The sequence below is a fragment of the Xyrauchen texanus genome, chromosome 4, assembly GCF_025860055.1.
Source record: "Xyrauchen texanus isolate HMW12.3.18 chromosome 4, RBS_HiC_50CHRs, whole genome shotgun sequence".
In the NCBI taxonomy this organism is placed as follows: Eukaryota; Metazoa; Chordata; class Actinopteri; order Cypriniformes; family Catostomidae; genus Xyrauchen; species Xyrauchen texanus.
Genome location: NC_068279.1, coordinates 15,613,453 through 15,632,214, shown reverse-complemented (window position 1 = coordinate 15,632,214; position 18,762 = coordinate 15,613,453). Strand labels below are relative to the sequence as shown.

The 18,762-nt window shown below is 37.0% G+C and overlaps 1 protein-coding gene across 2 annotated transcripts; it reads right to left on the bottom strand.

The window, feature by feature from the left end:
• Positions 1 to 33: 33 nt before the first annotated feature.
• LOC127634336 (palmitoyltransferase ZDHHC23-A-like) lies at positions 34 to 17,363 on the bottom strand. Of its 2 annotated transcripts, XM_052113844.1 has the most exons (6): positions 17,190 to 17,363; positions 15,810 to 16,003; positions 14,467 to 15,111; positions 10,257 to 10,424; positions 9,862 to 10,129; positions 34 to 1,407 (listed from the first exon to the last, which is right to left on the bottom strand). In XM_052113844.1, the coding sequence occupies exons 2-6, from the start codon at positions 15,929 to 15,931 to the stop codon at positions 1,399 to 1,401; spliced, it is 1,212 nt and encodes a 403-aa protein (XP_051969804.1). In that variant the 5' UTR covers positions 15,932 to 16,003; positions 17,190 to 17,363; the 3' UTR covers positions 34 to 1,398. The 2 variants fall into 2 exon arrangements, with proteins under 2 accessions (XP_051969804.1, XP_051969813.1); XM_052113853.1 differs by lacking the exon at positions 34 to 1,407 and having other exon boundaries at positions 9,887 to 10,124.
• Positions 17,364 to 18,762: the final 1,399 nt, after the last annotated feature.

Below are 18,762 nucleotides of genomic sequence, written 5' to 3'. Positions count from 1 at the left end.
TAATACATGAATATGTGTATACACAGTGTTAGCATTAATTGTCATAACGTTACACTGCTTACGGCTTCACAAGCTAGCTATCGTTAGTAGTCTGAGGTAACGTTAAAAGATAAAACCCTGAAACTGACATCCCGTTTGTACCCTGCTTTTCAGAATGAGTATACAAAATATTTTAAGAGAGCTCAAAGCCAAGATGAGATTTTAATTCACTTTTAGCTAGGCAGGCCTTGGCTCTGTTTGTGAACAGCTGTCAATTAAACCCTGGCTGGGGTGAAGATCATCATGTAAATGGGGAAAAATGGGGAGCGCTGTTTCTCACAATTCAATTTATTCAAAGTTGTCTACTGCAGCTATAAGAGCACAACAATTGCCTCTTAATTCTGCTCTCAATGTGCACCAGATGGAAGTATTTAACTTTAAAATGTACAACATTTTCTTACAGGGGAGCATGCCCCCGGACCCCCCAAGAGAGTCGGAGGTCCACCCCCCATTGTCTCACAAAATCCTGTGGGAAACACTAGTTCATAGCCGTAATTACATGCATCCTGCCAATAAAGTAGACAGACTCATGTGCATGTGGGAGTTTGGGATTTCAATACCTTATAGCAAACCACTCCAGCAATGATTCCACATAGGACTGCAAAACCTATGCCAAAAGTCAAGGAGATTATCATCGTGATGGGGGAATCTGAGGGCTCTGAGAGAGTTGAGCGACCTGAGTGAAGATTAACAATCATTTACTGCCATTTGTGTCAGAATGCTGATAACTGTGATATTATCTATCTTTTATCTTTAATTGTCACTGCAAACAAACATCTCTAAATTGAAATCCATGTCATACAAATATATCAAATGAGATCATACAAAAGCAAATCTTAAAAAATAAATTCACTGTGCACACTCTTCTTTGTTCACACAATTCTTTGTATTGTATTGAAAAAAAAATTGGGGGTAATACTCCTAATTCCATGATGCCATTTGTTTGAACAAAAACGGGTGAATTAACTAACCAATAGTATACTTGGTGTTATGCGAAGAATATTGTTTAAGAAGATGCCTTAAAATACATCAAATGTAAATTCACACCATTATCTGTCTTTTTCACCAGCTTAATTTCTCCTGTCAGACTTCCATCAGGGAAAGTGGTCAATTTATAGCAGTAAGTCCTAAAGTCACTCTCTTGTAGTTTTTCCAGTTGAAAGCTATGATTTGATTCTACAGAAACACGTTTCGCATAGATGCTGTCAAGGATGCTGAGTCCGTACTGAGGGCTGAACACAAAAACCTTCTGATCTGGACACCTGCTCAATTCTGTCTGGGTTACTGTCATGTCTCCTGTAACCTTAAAACTAAAAGAAGCACTCCCACCCAAGACAGATTGGATCACATCTTCATCTGTTAAAGCCCCTATGAAAGAAAGAAAGAAAGAAAAGAAAGAAAGAAAGAAAGAAAGAAAGAAAGAAAGAAAGAAAGAAAGAAATAGACAACAGAAGAGTGAGAAAAAAAGAGTGAATTTAATATAATGTACAACAATAAATCTCAGTAGGCTACCAATAAGGTTTGAGTCAAAAGTCTAGATTTGCAAATGTGCATGTGTTTTCTCTAAAGTAGGTTTTTATGTTGGTTAAATCACATCATCGCATTTTTGCTATAGCAGTAAAGAACTGCATATAATAACACAGGTCAGGGCAAGTTAGCACACTTTTATTCACAAAAGTTATAAATTCATACAAAGTATTGAATACAATATTTGTTGGCCAAAACGCCTTACAAACATTTACATTTGATCATGTTCATTATTTGTGTGTGTTTCAAAATTGTTTTGCTGTTTTCATTTTCCTACAAAGTCTAATAAGCAGTGTAATTGCAGAGTTTGGCTTGTAAATCATACTCCTGTTGTTATTTATGCAGTTATAAAATTGTAAATGTTTCTATTCAGCCTACACTAAAAACATACAACAACATCAAATAATTTTTAATGCATGGCAGCACAGGGTGCCAAATGTTTACCATAAACTGAAATAAACTTTTTAGACTGTGAAGTGAATTAACAGGTTTAAACTAAAAATGAAATAGGTGTTTCATCAATAAACTGAAATAACAGGTTAAAATTGTAATTTCAAATAGAATGTTAACACTGCTGAAAGATGAGAAGACATGTTTCAAATATAAAATTTAATTATATGTTTTGATAACATGATAACATTTATACTCCATCAATTAAAAAACATGTTTAGACTGTAGAATACAATACAATTGTTAGACCATTCATTAAAAAAAACAAAAAAAAAACATGTTTTTACTGTAACTACTGTGCCCTAATTCTTTTTAGGGTTTTTGAGCCCTAATACATTTCTAAAACTAAGAAGCTTTACATTTCAGGAGGTTTTAAGCTCAAGCTCGACTCTTCACCAAAATGGTAACACCTAAAACTCAAATTACAGAAACTCTTCTAAATCTCAACATAACATTGAACATTGAACACTTATAAATCTCCCCATTTATTCCTCTTGCACAAAAACACATACAGTTTACAGTTCACTGCCATTTATATTATTAAATGTTATAAACTTCCACTTCATCTACGTGTCTTTTTTTATGTGTATTATTTAACACCACAGTAACAACAGAAAGCCACATGATGACTTAAAGTTCATCAAGAGTGGCCTTTCCAGGAGCATCAATGAATGCACATGTAAAGGAAGTGCACAGTCTTACTCACGCAAACACAAAACACCATCAGGGTAACACATGTGCCACTAAAATCATGTAATAAACATTAACTAAACTTCATAAAATATAACATATGTACATAACTGATATATAAAAACAAGAAGAACCATATCTACTACCATAAAATATAATGTAATGTGATGGCTCACGTAGGGACTTCTGGGAATACTCATTTATTATATTTCACTGTAATTTAAAAAAATTGTTTACTGTAAAAGTACATTAATTCTAATAATATACATTTTTACTCTTAAAATATAGTGTACTTTTACATCTAAAACTTTTTTTTTTTACAATATTTGATTGAAAAGTAATACAGTATGCTTACTGTATATGTTAAAGTTATCCAATGAATGTTTGTTTGTTTTTTACTGTAGAATTTTTTAGTTACAGAGATCCCAAAACAAAGAGATTAAGTAAACGTACATTTTACATGTGTCATTGTAATGAGGAGGGCATGGCAGGGCCGTGAGGGTGCACGAATCAGATGATCAGCAGGACAGCGAGATAAAGGGGAGCCGGAGACGCCAGTTTGAGAGAGAGTGAGATGCATGCGGCCGTGCTCCGTGTGTGTATGTGTTTGTTTATGTTTGTTTTATGTTGAGTTTGACATTAAACCTTATGTTTACTGTTCAGCCGGATCCCACCTCCTCCTTGCCCATCCTTTACCTGTTACATTCATGGACAGCAATGATCTCTCTCTATGACTCAACAGAGTGGTCAAAGTTATGCGAGTCATTTTCTGTCAATAAAATACAAGCTCAAAGAGATGATGCCCACATTGAACCAGTAGTACAATGCAAGCTGAGAGACACAAAACCCACTGGGCACCTGCTGAAGACATTCAGTGTTTACTGTGCAACTGGGACAAACATTGTCTGGGACAAGATGTATTCTTCGCAGGAAGTTCTTCACAAGAGAAATACAAACAACGCATCTTGAAAGAGTTACAGTATGAAATGGGACATCAATGTGTATATAGGACATTGTCATTGATCAGAGACAGATTTTTCTGGCCACAAATGCAACGTGAAATTGAACATTACGTAACAAAGAGTTGCAATTGTCTGAAACAAATGAAACCAAGCAAAGAAACAAGAGCACCGCTCACAAACATTGTCACCACTCACCCATTCAAACTCGTTTCCATCAACTTCTTATGTCTGGATAAATGTAAAGGAGGGTACGAATATACCATAGTCATATTTGATCACTTCACAAGATTTGCACAAGTTCATACCACCCCATCAAAATCTGCCAAAACAGTTGCTGATCAAATATTCAATGACTATGCACTGAAATTCGGATTCCCCCAAAGAATTCATCACGATCAGGGAGCGGAGTTTGAAAACCAACTATTCGTTTTGAGTTGTGGAATTGCTGGATCAAGAACCACACTGTGTCATCGCCAAGGAAACGGACAAGTCAAAAGTTTCAACCAGACTTTTCTCCAGATGTTGAAGATTGGAACTGAGAAAGAGCCACTGAATAAACTTAACTTTGCATACAACAGTATACAATGTGAAGTTACAGGATTTTCACCATTCAATCATCTGTTCAGAAGATCACCAAGTTTACCTGTTGACTTAGTCTTTGGCCTGAATCCAGAAACAGGAACTACTGACCACATGGAGTATGTAAAGAGATGGAGGCAATAAATGCAGGAAGCATATGAAATCACCAGCGAGAACGCTAAGAAGTCAGCAGAAAGAAATAAGAGAAACTTTGAGAGGAATGTGAGGATCTCAGTGTTGCATCCAGGAGACCGTCAAAACTGTCACAGTTTGTCTCAACTGTATTCAAGAACTCTTATTTTGAAGTTTTCTCCTGCACTACATTTCCCAGTATCCACTGCCCTAATCACTTCATAGTTATCCCCACCCATATGCCATTCCCACATTAAGTTTCCATGTGTATATATATCCTCTAGTTTTGTTCGTCAGTCCTTGTTATGGACTGTTATTTTTATTGTTATGTGAATGGATATGTTTGATAATGCGTTTGCTTCCACTCCAGCGAATATTCTACTCCTGTGTTTGTAATTAAAAGATCAAACGTTACAGTATCCTTGTGCGAAACAAAGTAGGCTATATGACAAGAGTGAAAAAAAAAATGCTTTCATTTAATCAATTTTCATTCATTTAGCATATTGCATAGAGATGTTTTGGTTTGTTTTATGTATTAAGAAATTATAAATTACAACCAGAGCAACTTTAACATTTAAATAAAAAAAACAGTGTAGCAGAGCATGAAATTCAGTAAGGGATTGCGGACATTTTAATAATTTCCGCAATTTGCAGGCTCATAATGTGGGAAATTATGGTATACGTTGAGGCCGGCGTCCATAACCGTTCAAGTGGTCAATGATGAATCCGAATATTTCATTCAAGCCAGCAAATTTCCGACGGCAAAGCCCATTAAAAGTTAAGAATGCGCTTCAGGTGTCTTTCACTTATAAAGTACCCATCTTAATGCCAGGGACTGCACTATATCTTTATATGGCAGTCCTAATTCAAAGTAAAATGTTATTCCCTCAACATAAGATCTCGAGGCCACGACTTCACATCGCTTGATCACAACATAAGGATGTCGTTACCTCGACACAATTATATCGCCACAGCATTTCATCACGTCCCAATGAGTTAATATGTGTGGACACGACAAAACCAAGCGAACCGAACATGTCCCCTCCCGGTCACCGTAAGAAATTCCTGCACACTTTTATTAACTTAACAGTAAAGCTGCAAATTAGTACACCAATAGATACAGATTAACAAATCAAATAAAAAAACGTGTTTTTGTATCAAACTGCAGTAATTCTCCCCAGCAGTGTGAGTGCGCGAAGTGAAAAGGTGCTTTTTCGCATAGATACTGAACTTAAGATGTTAAAGATGTATAAACCATTCTAAACCTGTTAATTCGACCAAATTCGACATACAAACGGTGTTATGACACGTCTCTGTATGCGAGCGACGCGATAAAACTCTACCGTTCCTGTTTATAATCAACAAAGCTGTTAACATTGCATGCGTGTGGCCTTTCATATATTGGCGTCCCCTCATTACTAAAGCAGCACTTTTGCAAGAAAGGCAGAAATAGCAAAAACACTTTGTGTGATGTACAAGCTATATGATGAAGTGAGACATTTAAACACCTGTTACATCTCTCATCAGTTCCATCCATGGTCAGAAATTAACGGAGGCTCTGGGCAACAAAAAAAAATAAATAAAAAATGCATCGCATTCTTCATTTGAATTTCCTCTTAACATATTGTTTCGTGCCGTCCGTTGTGCATATGTTGCCGTGTCAGTGGCAGATGCTTGCACTATACGCGCACAGACGGGCACTCCGTTTCTCATGCTCTGCATCAGTTCGGTGTCGTGCTAAAATGATCAAATGCTACAATAATAATATTAACAAAAATAGTATCTGGGTGTATTAAATAGCCTTGAAGTTAAATAAAATTTTATTTATGATACAATAATTATTTTATAGAAATTTAACCTCTTCATATCTCTGACTAATGTTCATTTTAATATTAAATTGGCTTGAAGGTGTTGCTCCTCATTCCAAATCTGGAGAAATGCTGTCATCTACATCTACTGTGTCTGTGCATTTCTTTTGAAGGCTGTTAATTTAATAGCAAAATATTTGGAAATATGTGAATGAGAAAAAACAATTGTTTCAGTAACAATGCACGTTATGCAATGCCCCACATTATGAGCCATGTAATACATTTTCAGAAATAAATGGCAGTCCCTGTGTTTGTTATAATGCAATGTTCCCTTTTGGCCCACGACCATGAATCAAGATTGCTTTTTTGGCCCTTCCTAGGAAAAGGTTTGGAAACCACTGGTCGATACAGAGACTCTCAGTGAAACAGCACAGTGTAACATTAACATATTAATGTTAAATTCTTCCTATTTAACATTAATATTTCCTCTCATCAGGCGGTGAGGGTGCTACATTAACTTATATTTGCTTTCTCTTCCTGCCCGTAACTACCTCAACATTTTTGGGCTAAAATTCCGAATGGTTCAGTTGAGCTGAATTCTTTTATTAAAGTATATATCAAATGGTTAAAGTATATCAAAATAAACATCTTATGGCTAGCACCAAAACCTCTCTCTCTTCCTGCATCTCACAGTCACACTCTCATGACACACACAAAAGGTACCTGTTAGAAATGTTATGAAGAGTATCAAGTGATGGGTCCAGTATTGTTCTGTTAAGACAGATGGGTTAGTTTGTCTGATCCTCATGGTGTCTCACTCTATACAGGATGAGCATTTCTATGCAGAGGGTCACCACCAAAACAACCTGGCAGCTCTATAACCTATACGGTGGGGGGCAGGGCTTCAGCAAATTTAATCTATCGAAACAAACACAATTTCCTGTACAAAATTATAATATCTTTGAATTGCATATTATGGATTGTTTGTAATGAAGAATTCTATTTTGTCCTACTGTTTGCATTGGACAGATTGATTTCAAATATTTGGTTGTCTTTGTAAAATGTCATTTGTTTTTGTAAACATGTCAAATATACATTGTTTTAATAAACTATATTGTATTTTATTGCTTTATTTTAGATTTTTCTGTACTGCTCTGTAGATGTCAATGATGAGAACCAGGGAATGTGTTTCACAACTGAGACAGCAAAATCATGTCATAACATCACTTCACTTTGCATATTTGCAGGAGAAAGCACACTCTCAAGTACAATCGTGCAAATAGGTTCTTGTTTTTTCTTCTGTTTCTTGATCTCAGTCTGCCTTGTGGTAGCACAGAGGCCAAAGGGCTAGAACTGCAAGCTCTGAAACCACTTCCTCTTTACTCATCATCTTTGATGCATTAGGTAGGTCACGCATGACCTTTTCACAGTAATCAGCAGAACCAGAATGATTTAATTTAATGTAACAGTTTAACACAGATTTAACATGAACCAGAAAACACAACTGAATGTGTGATCAGTACTTTAATATAGATGATCAAATAAATGTATTGTGGACACCTCAACACATTTTTGTTAAATTAGCACTGAAACAGAAATCCATCATTACAAGAAATTTTATTTCAAAGTTTGCGTTATATCCTGAGAAAGCACACTACAAAAGGTAGCAGCATATTTAAAATGACAAGAATTATAAATGTTCTGTAAAAATGTATATAGATATTGATTTAACCTGACAGTAGAATAATGTGTTTTTCGATTTTCATTATCATGCCAAGTAATCTTTTCAGATTCATTTGTTTCACAGAATTGGCACACCCACTTATTGAAATTATTCTAAGAAATATATTGACAATAATTTTATACAAATGTATGCTTCTCCCCACAGAGCTTACTCTTGTCCCATACCACCTGCCGTTACAGTAATATTAAAAGAACTGCCATAAATGATACACAAAATAGCAAATCAAGATGCATTTAAAAACAAGCACTCTGTAAATGTATACAATTCAAATGTGCAACTCTACCACTGGGCATTTTACACTTAAGGACTAAGGGAAGCTACCAATGAAAAAGAGATGACTGCATCACTCTGTGATCATGACTGTAAAGCTTAATAGAGAAATCAAAACTAAATATATCAATCGATTATTATTAGACATTTCTAATATATATATATAAGCAATATATAAAATATATATCTAAGTAATATTTTAGGGACATTTTTTTTGAAAGGAAAATATTTTTAGCCATTTGATGGAATTTTGTTATGAAATTGACATCTTAAATTATAACTTTTTTGTGTTTATGTGTTTGTGTGTGGGCCCTAATGTGTCGGAATAGCAATTAATACATTTTCAAAGATGACTTTATGTTATTGCCTTTAGGGTTAATTGCAGTAATGTTGGGAGACTTCACGGTGTTGCATTTTATTTACTGAGACTTTTTATCATATTCATAACATTAAGCTTACATTTTCTTAATACTTCTTACATTTCTTATATCTGTCACTATAAAAACACAAACCTTTTGATTCTCTACTCAGCTTGCAGAATCCAGGCCCAGAAGGAATCTGCAGACTTTATTCTAAGCATGTTCTGCAATGATTTTGTGGGAAATATAATTATGGTAAAATGTGTTAAAGGGAGCTGATGGTCATGCAACCATATTGGTAGCTAAAAGCGTCATCAAATAGCATATGATATCTAATAAATGAGCAAACAAGTGGTGGGGGAATGAGTAGAACTTTGTGCATTATGGGCATTCCAATTCGGTGAAAATCTGTATCACCTTTTTGTGGAGTTTTGTGGGTACAGATCCCATGTGGGCCTGCATATGGCTACTTATGCAACCTTTTTGAATTAGTGTTGATTTTGCTTATTTATGCTATAGAGTTGTAACCAAGGATGGATTAAGAACTGAGAGGCCCATGGGACTATGATCACCTTGCTGCGCTACAGGACGCTTAGCAGATTTGGTTGGATTTTTCAAATAGATGGAAGAAAAGTTTGGAGCATTGTTTTACATGGCCAATTATAGGCTATGTACATTTTAAACATTAACTGATCTAAAATTGGTTTATAAGAGAAATCTCAAAATAAATCAGTAATTGATTTAGAGCTCGGGCCCTTTGGGTTTAGAGGCTCCTGGGCAACGGCCCAATCGGCCTGGTTGTTAATCCATCCGTGGTTGTAACCTTTATGGGTAAAACTATGTTTGATGTGAGAGCATGCAGTTTAAGTTCATGAAAATCCTTCTGTGAATGCACACATGTATTGAATCATGTAGTGCCCTAATTCAATGTGCCCATTTTAATTGCCACTAGTTTGAGTACATATGAAATAAAGTACAATGTGAAAATGTATGTGATAGAACTTTTAAAATACATGTTTTCATCAGTCTAGACTGACTGCCTCAAATTTAGCAGGCCAATTTCAGACTGTCCATTACTACAGTAATAATTGTACTTCAATGCAATACTAGCATCGTGGTTGATACAAACGAGGTAAATGTGTCAACCAACTCACATTTCAAACATGGTTAAATGAGGTCTCAATATTTTCAGACGAGTTACTCTTAAAACCAAACCATACTTTCAGGTGTGTTCTACATATCACATTAGTACAGATGCAGTACATATTTCATTTGATTAATACTATTCCTATGGGTCATACCATATCTGTGAAGATCAAGGGGGATATATTCTCATCTGTACTCATGGTGAGGAACTGGATCCAGTTCTGGCGGAGGCCCTGTGAATAGATGCCAGTGTCCACAACCAGGCCAAAGTAACGCCGTCTGCCAGATTTGTTGCGTAAAGCAATCTGAGCTTCGCGTTCTGTTATGTTATAACAGACATTGATGATCTGAAGGATGAACAGGTACAGCAGACCACCTGTTATGATACTGCTGTACCACACACATGTAAAGCACAGTGCTGTGCTACACACACACACACACACACACACACACAAAAACAAATGTGTCATATTAGGTTGTGTTGATAAAAACTGTCTATGTGCATCTATATTTTCCAGTAAGTATAAATAGTAAGTGAAATTGTGTGTACCTGTATTGGTTGTAGACTCCAGGGCAGTATAACATGGCTGTGAATAGACTCTGGTGTGGACATATACTCCTTAACACCAAACTGATCCCATAGAATGATGTCAACAAGAAGAGAAGCAGAGTCAGAATGAACTGCTTGTGATTGGCTTGCCCAACACAGCTATTTATCCTGTCATAATGTGGATGATTAAACACACAAAAACAAAGTAAGCCAGGGAAACACCTACAAAAATATTGTATGCATTGAAATAATTAGTGAGTACCGCTATAACATTTTCTCTGTCACACACACATCTTAAAGGGAAAATTTGACAAGTTACACAAACAGGCACAAATAAAAACATGAACATGGACCACGTAATGCTTGGTAAAACAACTTAGAAGGGTTTAGTGTGAAAGTTGAAGAGATAGTTAACCCAAAAATGAAAATTATCTCATCATTTACTCACCCTCATGCCATCCCAGATTTGTTTCTTTCCTCAGCAGAGCACAAACAAAGATTTTAAGAAGAATATCTCAGCTCTGTAGGTCCATACAATTCAAGTGAATGGCGATCAGACCTTTGTAGCTCCAAAAATCACATCTAAAAGTCACATGTGGTGCCTGTTTAGTTTCACTTTCACATCTGAAAGTGAAAGTTAAGATGGAGATTTAGAGTAAAAAATGACTTCAATATTGTTCTGTTTCTCACCCACGCCTATTATATTGCTTCTGAAGATATGGATTTATACACTGAAGTCATATGGATTACGTTTATGTTTCCTTTATGTGATATGTGAGGCTGCAAAGTTCTGATCACCATTCACTTGTTGCATTGTATGGACCAACAGAGCTGAAATATTCTTCTAGAAATATTTTTGTGGTCTGCAAAAGAAAGAAAGTTGTACACTTCTGGAATGGCATGAGGGTGAATAATTGATAAGAGATTTTACATTTTTGGGTGAACTATCCCTTTAACTTTCATACTACACCCGCAATGTTGTTTTACTAAGCATTACGTGGTCCATGTTCACGTTTTTATTTGTGCCTGTGTGTGTGGTGAAGCAGCATGGAAACAGATTGGCCTGGTGAGAACTCTCTGTACTGTGCTGAAGGCTGCATTCCTGTGGCCTTTGCACGTCTCTCGCCAGCCTGCCCTGCTCCAGTGACATCTTCTGGGAATCAGTTTGAACATATGGGTGTGTCTGTGTCTTTGTCTGTAGTGTTTATATATGCATAAAAGGGTGGCAAGGAGATCATAAAAATAGAATCAGATGTTTACCATGAGTAGTTTATTACCATGTGATGCTTCATCATGAAATTACAATACCTTCATGTGCTATCGGAATTATCCTACTTCCCACTTCTGAAGTGGTAATTACGAGTATGTCACGTTCATGTGCTTTGTTGTTGGAAAGAAAAGGAACGTGTACGCGCCACTGACAGGGAAATGCTCCTCGTCTTTACAAGGGCAGTCGAAGTGCTTCACCTTGAGTGATCTCCCCCAGAGGAACCTGAACAGTCTCGCCTCGATGATTGTCAAGTCCAAAAAGGGTTTACAACCCTTATTTTCTTGTCCCAAAGAAAGTCGGCGGGCTTTAGCTGATCCTGGATCTGAGACATTTAAATCGCGACACTCACAAAGCGCCTGTTCAAAATGATTTCCCAGACACTGATACTATCGCACGTACGCCCACACTATTGATTTGCATCGATAGATCTGAAGGATGAGTACTTTCATATCCAAATTGTACATCATCACAGAATTTTATTGAGATTCGCGTTTGAGGGAACAGCATAACAATTGAAAGTCCTGCCCTTCGGATTGTCTCTGGCTCCTCGCACATTCAAAAAGTGCATCGATGGGGTTGTCGCCCCTCTGAGACTGAGCGGAGTGTGCATCTTAAACTATCTCAACTATTGGCTGTTACTGGCGCAGTCAGAGGCCTTGTTATGCCAGCACAGAGACTTACTGCTTCAGCATCTAAACAGTTTGGGCCTCTATTGACATATGTTTTGCTGCAGGATGGTCCTCTCAAACCACATTCGCAAGGTTTTACAACCTAGATGTAATGTCTTTCTTTTCACAAGTCCTCTCTGTTTAGAGCGCTTTCTATTGGCCAAATATATATACTCACTGTGGCATTCTCAAGTCGGTTGCCATTCCATGAGACTGCAGCATCTTGCTTCCTTTCTGTGAGGTTATGTCATGTAGTGCGACGTGATGGGATTCTGTTCCCCATATGCGTTAATAAACACAATATCAAGTGTACTGAGTCGTAAGGTAATGTCTCGGTTACGCACATAACCTCAGGTCCTTCAGACAAAGGGAACGAGACATTGCGAATGCTAGCCACATTACAAGACTTAGAGTTCTTGAGGTATGAGCGATATGCTTCATACTCTCAGTCAGACATTTTGAGGAAATGGTGTTTGTGCACCTGCTTTTATAGCAGACAGTTTTGCGCCAAAACGGTCAAACACCATAGCCAAAATTAGAATATTGCTATTGTTGTAGAGAGGTTTCAACTAGGTTGTGTGAAAGGCCCTTCTCATATGCGTTAATAAGCGCAATGTCTCATTCCCTTTGTCTCAGCGAACCGAGGTTACGTACATAACCGTGACATACATGTGCAACTTCAAAGTGGGGAGATCGAAGGCAGCATTACTCTACTATTTCTGTAGTTTCTAGAGTGTGTCTATAGTCTTTAATGCTAAATTTATACTAGGAATAAAGTACTCTATATGTGCTCTTGAGGTGCTTTCACGTGACTTGCATTGTGGCAGATTGTGACTCGTCAAAATGCAATTGTAGATATCTAAAATATAATTATGGAAAGTTAGACAAAAGCTTTAAGAGCCAAAATGGCTTGCGATATGCAGTTTGCACAGCCGAAAATATCCAAATGCGCCGCCTGACTCTTCCAACTGCAGGTGCCTCAATCTCACGAGACTTTTTTTGCATATGTCACTATGACATCACAGCAAGTTGGACAGATTTCTACCCGGCATGCACCTGCCGCTGATCACCGGTGATCGGTTCTGCACAAACTTGCTCATCTCCAACTAGCCTACCGAAACTGACGCTTCAGAGTAAAATGTATTCAACGCTAACGCAATTCTGGCACGAGTCATGTGGAGGCGCTTTACTCAATTGTTTAGGTCAGGGCTGGACTGGAACAAAATAAATGGCCATGGAAATATCCAGCCCATTCGGCCCATGAAATCTGATTTGCCGTCTGATGGGGGGAGGCAAGGGTGTTGAGGCATAATATAATTAATAAGAATATAATGAATAATAAATACTAATAGAAAATCTGAATCGCCAATGCAGTTAACAATATTAATATTGCATATTTTTCTTGTCACGTTGAAATGCGCATTTGATAGTAAACCATTGACTTTGAAACAAATGTACTGATATTAATAACAATAAAATCTGTTAAAAAGTTAGAACTGAACATACAAACAAGAAAAAGTTATATTTCTCCTTAATTAATGGGCTCCAGGCTTTAAAGCTCTTTTGTTAAATTGTCCTTTATAAATGCCCTTATGAAAATCTACTATAGTTCTTGCTTAGTATCCAGAGTTAAACTGTATTATTAGTAAGATCTTGGTTGTCACAGGTAAACCATACTCCTCAATATTACCTCACCATGGCTTTAGCATGGACCTTTTAAGGTTCCCAAATCATATGGGTGTGTTAGTGTAATAGAAAATTCTGTGTTGAATTTAAATGGGTTGTGCAACAGAGGGGTTTCATCAGCGCTGCACGGTGTGTGCTGATCAGCAAAACAATCAAGTTCTGCCATTTACTGCTGTACATGTGAAACACCAAAACCCAAATAATCCAAAAGTGTGACGAAACAGCCGCAGCACTACTCGACCGGCCCACAATGCCCAAATGGATTGGCAAAAATAGTGATTGTTTTCCAATAGGTTTCCCAAACACTTCCCCTTTCTGCCATCATTTGTCAGAAAAAAGATATTCATTGCCCATACTAGCACTATTTACTGAGACGCTGTTGTTATGTTGGGCCACTCAAACAAACAAAGCAATGTTTTGATAGTGCCACAGAGGCAGAATGTGTACACTTTTGGGAGAATCAACCCATGAATGGCTTGTATATTAATGAATGGATCTGTATAATAAATTTGAAAGAACGAATTTTAACATTGAAAAATTTACACACATCAACTTTAAAGAGAAGAAGTAGGAGTGAGAAACCCACCAGACACAGTGGTGGTCCATTCGAAGGACACATGCCCCACAGATCCTGCAATGCCCTGCTCTTGGTGGACGTACTAGTCGGCACACAGGGCACCACTTCTTCTTTTCTTCAATCTCACCCTTTGACAGATTAATTCCATAGCAGGGGGTGGAGTCTTCAGTTGAGTTTTTGGTCTGATTGGTTGTAGAGCTGCTGTTGAGAGCTAGTGAGTGGGATTTGACGAACCCTGGTCCCTGTTTGGTGCGCACAAGGGAGATGAGAGTCAGCAGTAGACCTGTTGTTGCAGTAACCACCTGCAGACTACTTACATCTCCTCTGGGAAGGATCTCAGTGAGGAAAAGGTAGTACATATAGGCAAGGGAGAAGAGTGCCAAACATAGGAAAAACAGTGTGCGCCTTTTCCTTTTGTGAGTTACATAGTAATACCAAAGCACCAGTCCTGGCAAGGCAGTCAAGGTTACAACTCCCAGCATACAATTTATTGCTGCCACACGCAACAGGCCAGGTAGTAATACCATGGGAGGCAGGACAGACAGCTCCATTCGGAGGGGTCCTATGGCACAACAAGGCAAACCCAAACGATTAGCAATGCGTGAGACGAAATGAGAGAAGATGTCTGGCTTTTCTGGCTCTCTTCTGAGTAACCTAAAGAGAGGAGATGACAGAAAAGAGGGATGAATTTGTGGCTATATCACTGAAAAAATGAAATACAATGAAAAGTATATCATCCTTTTCTCACCCTCATTTCAAACCCATGACTTTCTTTCTTCTATGGTACACAAAATCAAAAGTTTAGTAAAATATACTGGCTGTTCTTTTCCTTACTTTGAAAGATTTTGAAGGGTGCTGTCAAGCTCCAGAAAGATAAAAACAGCACCATAAAAATGTCAGGTAAGTGGTCCGTATGAATAATGCACTATATCCCGAGTCTTCTGAGGTCACACAATAACATTGTGTAGGGAACAGACTGAAATTTAAGCCAATATTTGTTGAAAATCTTCCCTTTTACTGTAGCTCTCAAATCTCATTTGTGTGTGTGAGCACATTCTAACATAGTGCCTCAAGACCCATGGTGCCAGACACGCAAGAACCAATGATCTTTAACACTATTGACAGGTCACCATCCACTTTCATCGGATAAAAAAGAGCAGCTCAGACATGCTGCAAAAGGCCTTCGTTTGTATTCCACAGAAAAAACAAAAAAAATGGGTTTGGAACAACATGAGACTGAATAAGTTAATTAATTCACAGAATATTTTTGAGTGAACTATTCCTTTAAAAGTGTAGAAATGTAATGACAAACAAGCTCTGCATGCCATGACCTTAAACGGCTGTCCCCTGACCTTTCACAGGCATCATCAAGTTCTTCACAATCACAGCAGCAGTACTCTCTTTGCTGGTCGATGTCTCCACAGCAACATAAAGGGTCATTTGGTTCTGGTGGCTTAAAACGTTCTGTTTTCATTTCCTTATGGCAGACTCAGCCTGCTTTCACTGTGAGATCAAGCTGTATCCAGGTTGGATCACAAGTATTCACCTGTATGGAAAAGGATTATTAAAAAAAAGGAGATGCTTCGTGGTTAGAACGGCATGCAGTTTTTGCAGTTAGGTGACAGAAGATTGACAGCTGACTGCAGATTTCTTGTTGAACCTCTTTATTGATCATCTGCTGCTTTGAATATCAGCAGCTTCATGCTTGATGTTGTACTGTGAAAAAACAATAGCAAGATTGTACCAGTCCTTTTTAAAAGAGTCACATTATCACGTTCTTTATAATATCACTTAAAGGAATATTTGGGTTTCAATACAAGTTAAGCTCAATTGACAGCAATTGTGCCATACTGTTGATTACCACAAAAATGTATTTTGACTGGCTCCTCCTTTTTGCAGTGAGATATTTGCAATGGAAGTGAATGGTGGCCAATTTTTGAATGTCAAAATACCCACTGTTTCAAAAGTATAGCCACATGACATAAACAATATGCATGTAAATATGATTTTAGTGTGATAAAATCACTTACTAACCCTTTCTGTGTAAAGTTATAGCCAATTGTTCAACTTCTTACAAAATGTAACGTCAACAAACCCTAAAAGCCTAAAAGGACTGTAAAAACTACAATTTACAGCTTTACAGCTCAAATAATACATGAGTTTTAACAGAAGAATTAATGTAAGTGCTTTTGTAAAATTATAAGCTTCACGTTTCTGCCTTTAAACCCTCCCAAAATTGGCCCCATTACTTCCATTGTAAGTGCCACACTGGAACCTCTATTTTTACTATTTTTAAAGAAAAGGACAGACAAGTCAAACTTAATTTTTATGGTAATCAATATTATGCACAAATACTTCCGAATGATCTTCACTTGTTTAACACTCCACAATAAGGTTCCATTCGTTAACATTTGATTAGTCAATGCATTAGGTTTCATAAACTATCAATGAATAATAGATTTTTTTACAGTATTTATAAATCTTTGTTAATCTTAGTTAAAATAATTAGCCTGCAATTGGTCATTGTTCATGTTAGTCAATAGTGCATTAACTAATGTTGACATGTAACAAAATATATATTTTAACAATGTTTTAGATTAAGTTGAAATAAACATGAATAAATATGAATAGTCCATTGATAGTTCATGTTATTTAATGTAGTTAACGAATGTTAACAAACTGAATCTTATTGTAAAGTGATACCAAAAAATCATATAAGCTATTGTTGTTACCCATAACAGTCTCCGTAATGTCCACTCGCTGTTTTCTACATATTATTTTCATTTTTTAATTATTATTATTTAATCCCGTTTTTCCAAAACAATCTCGAATGTAGGAGGAAGTCCAGGCTCATCTGCATTTCAGTCGAAAATGTTGGTTAATTAATCAATAGTAGGCTATTAAAATAATTGAAGTATATCCAATACCTCCAATACATGAAAAGCGCCTCATGTAGAGTATATCAGTTTCTGAAGTGCGGCTGGTAATGACTGTTGGGAGTGTAAAGTCATTGAGAGTTTCTCACGGCGCACGCGCTCAATGCGTTCTGAGGGATCTGGTTACGAGCGTTGTTACCGATTATTGTTGGGTGGCGGCGTTGAAAAAAGAAGTTGGCAGGTGCCGCGCATAGCTACCCATACGGACCGGACACCACCGACACCCTGTTACGTCATTCTTTAAAACCTCGACGACAGATGGCAGACATATATTTTTAATATTACCTCTAGATCTGTTTAGATATCAGGCTCATTTAATATGTGCAGAGATACCCGAAATAACTGTGATGTTCAAACCTATTCTATTCTATTTTATTCTATTCTATTCTATTCAATAATTAAACAAACAAACAAACAAACAAATAAGCAACACTACAGACCAGGGGTATATTGTACCTATTTTTGATGGGCCACAGTGTCCTGGCTCACTTCTTTTCACTGGCAAGAAAATGAATGGCCAAAGCAAAAACAAAAAACAAAACAAATGCATAATAGGCTTATAGAATGAACAAATTATACATTATGAAATGTAACAGTGCATGTGTATAAGAACTTGTTAATGTGGTAGAATAGCTTGAGTGTGAGGGGTTCAAATTCAGCCCAAATATAGCCTACACTTTTAGTAGAGTACATGGCTATGACCCTGGTGTAAAAGGAGCTTTTGAATGTATTTTCTCCCATAACAGTAAACAGCAGCCTTTCTTAAACAATTGTTTGTCACTATACACTGCAAAACTGTCCTGATCCATGAGATCATTGTGTGTAAAGTCTAAAAGTTGATTTTGAGGTAATTTTATCTAATACTTAATCATTATTAAAATGTTAAAAATGAATGAAACTAATGAAAATCCCTAAAATTATCACATTTATTTTAAGATAAAATAAATTTTTGTCATTTTCAGTTTGGTTCAAGGTGATTAAATCAAAAGTTTTTAAATAACTGTCCAATAAATGAAAGAAAAGTATTTGGGGTACAAAAGCCCTCCTGTTGCAGGGGCTAAAGGATTCCATAAAACAGTTTTTCTTAAGTGTGTGTGTGTGAGAGAGAGAGAGAGAGAGAGAGAGAGAGAGAGAGAAATTGAACGCCCATTAACTGATTTAATCACAATGGAGGCTAATTTGTTTATGGAATACCTGAGATGTTAGGAAATGCATATTTATATGTATATGCATTTTATTTGAGCTTATTTGATCCTTCAATCTAGACCAGGTGTGCTACTGTTCATCCAGCATGATTCTTGCAAGTCAACCATTCAAGCTTCCTTCTTGTGGTCAGCAGGTGCTACATGATTGAAAAGCCAGTGGCCTC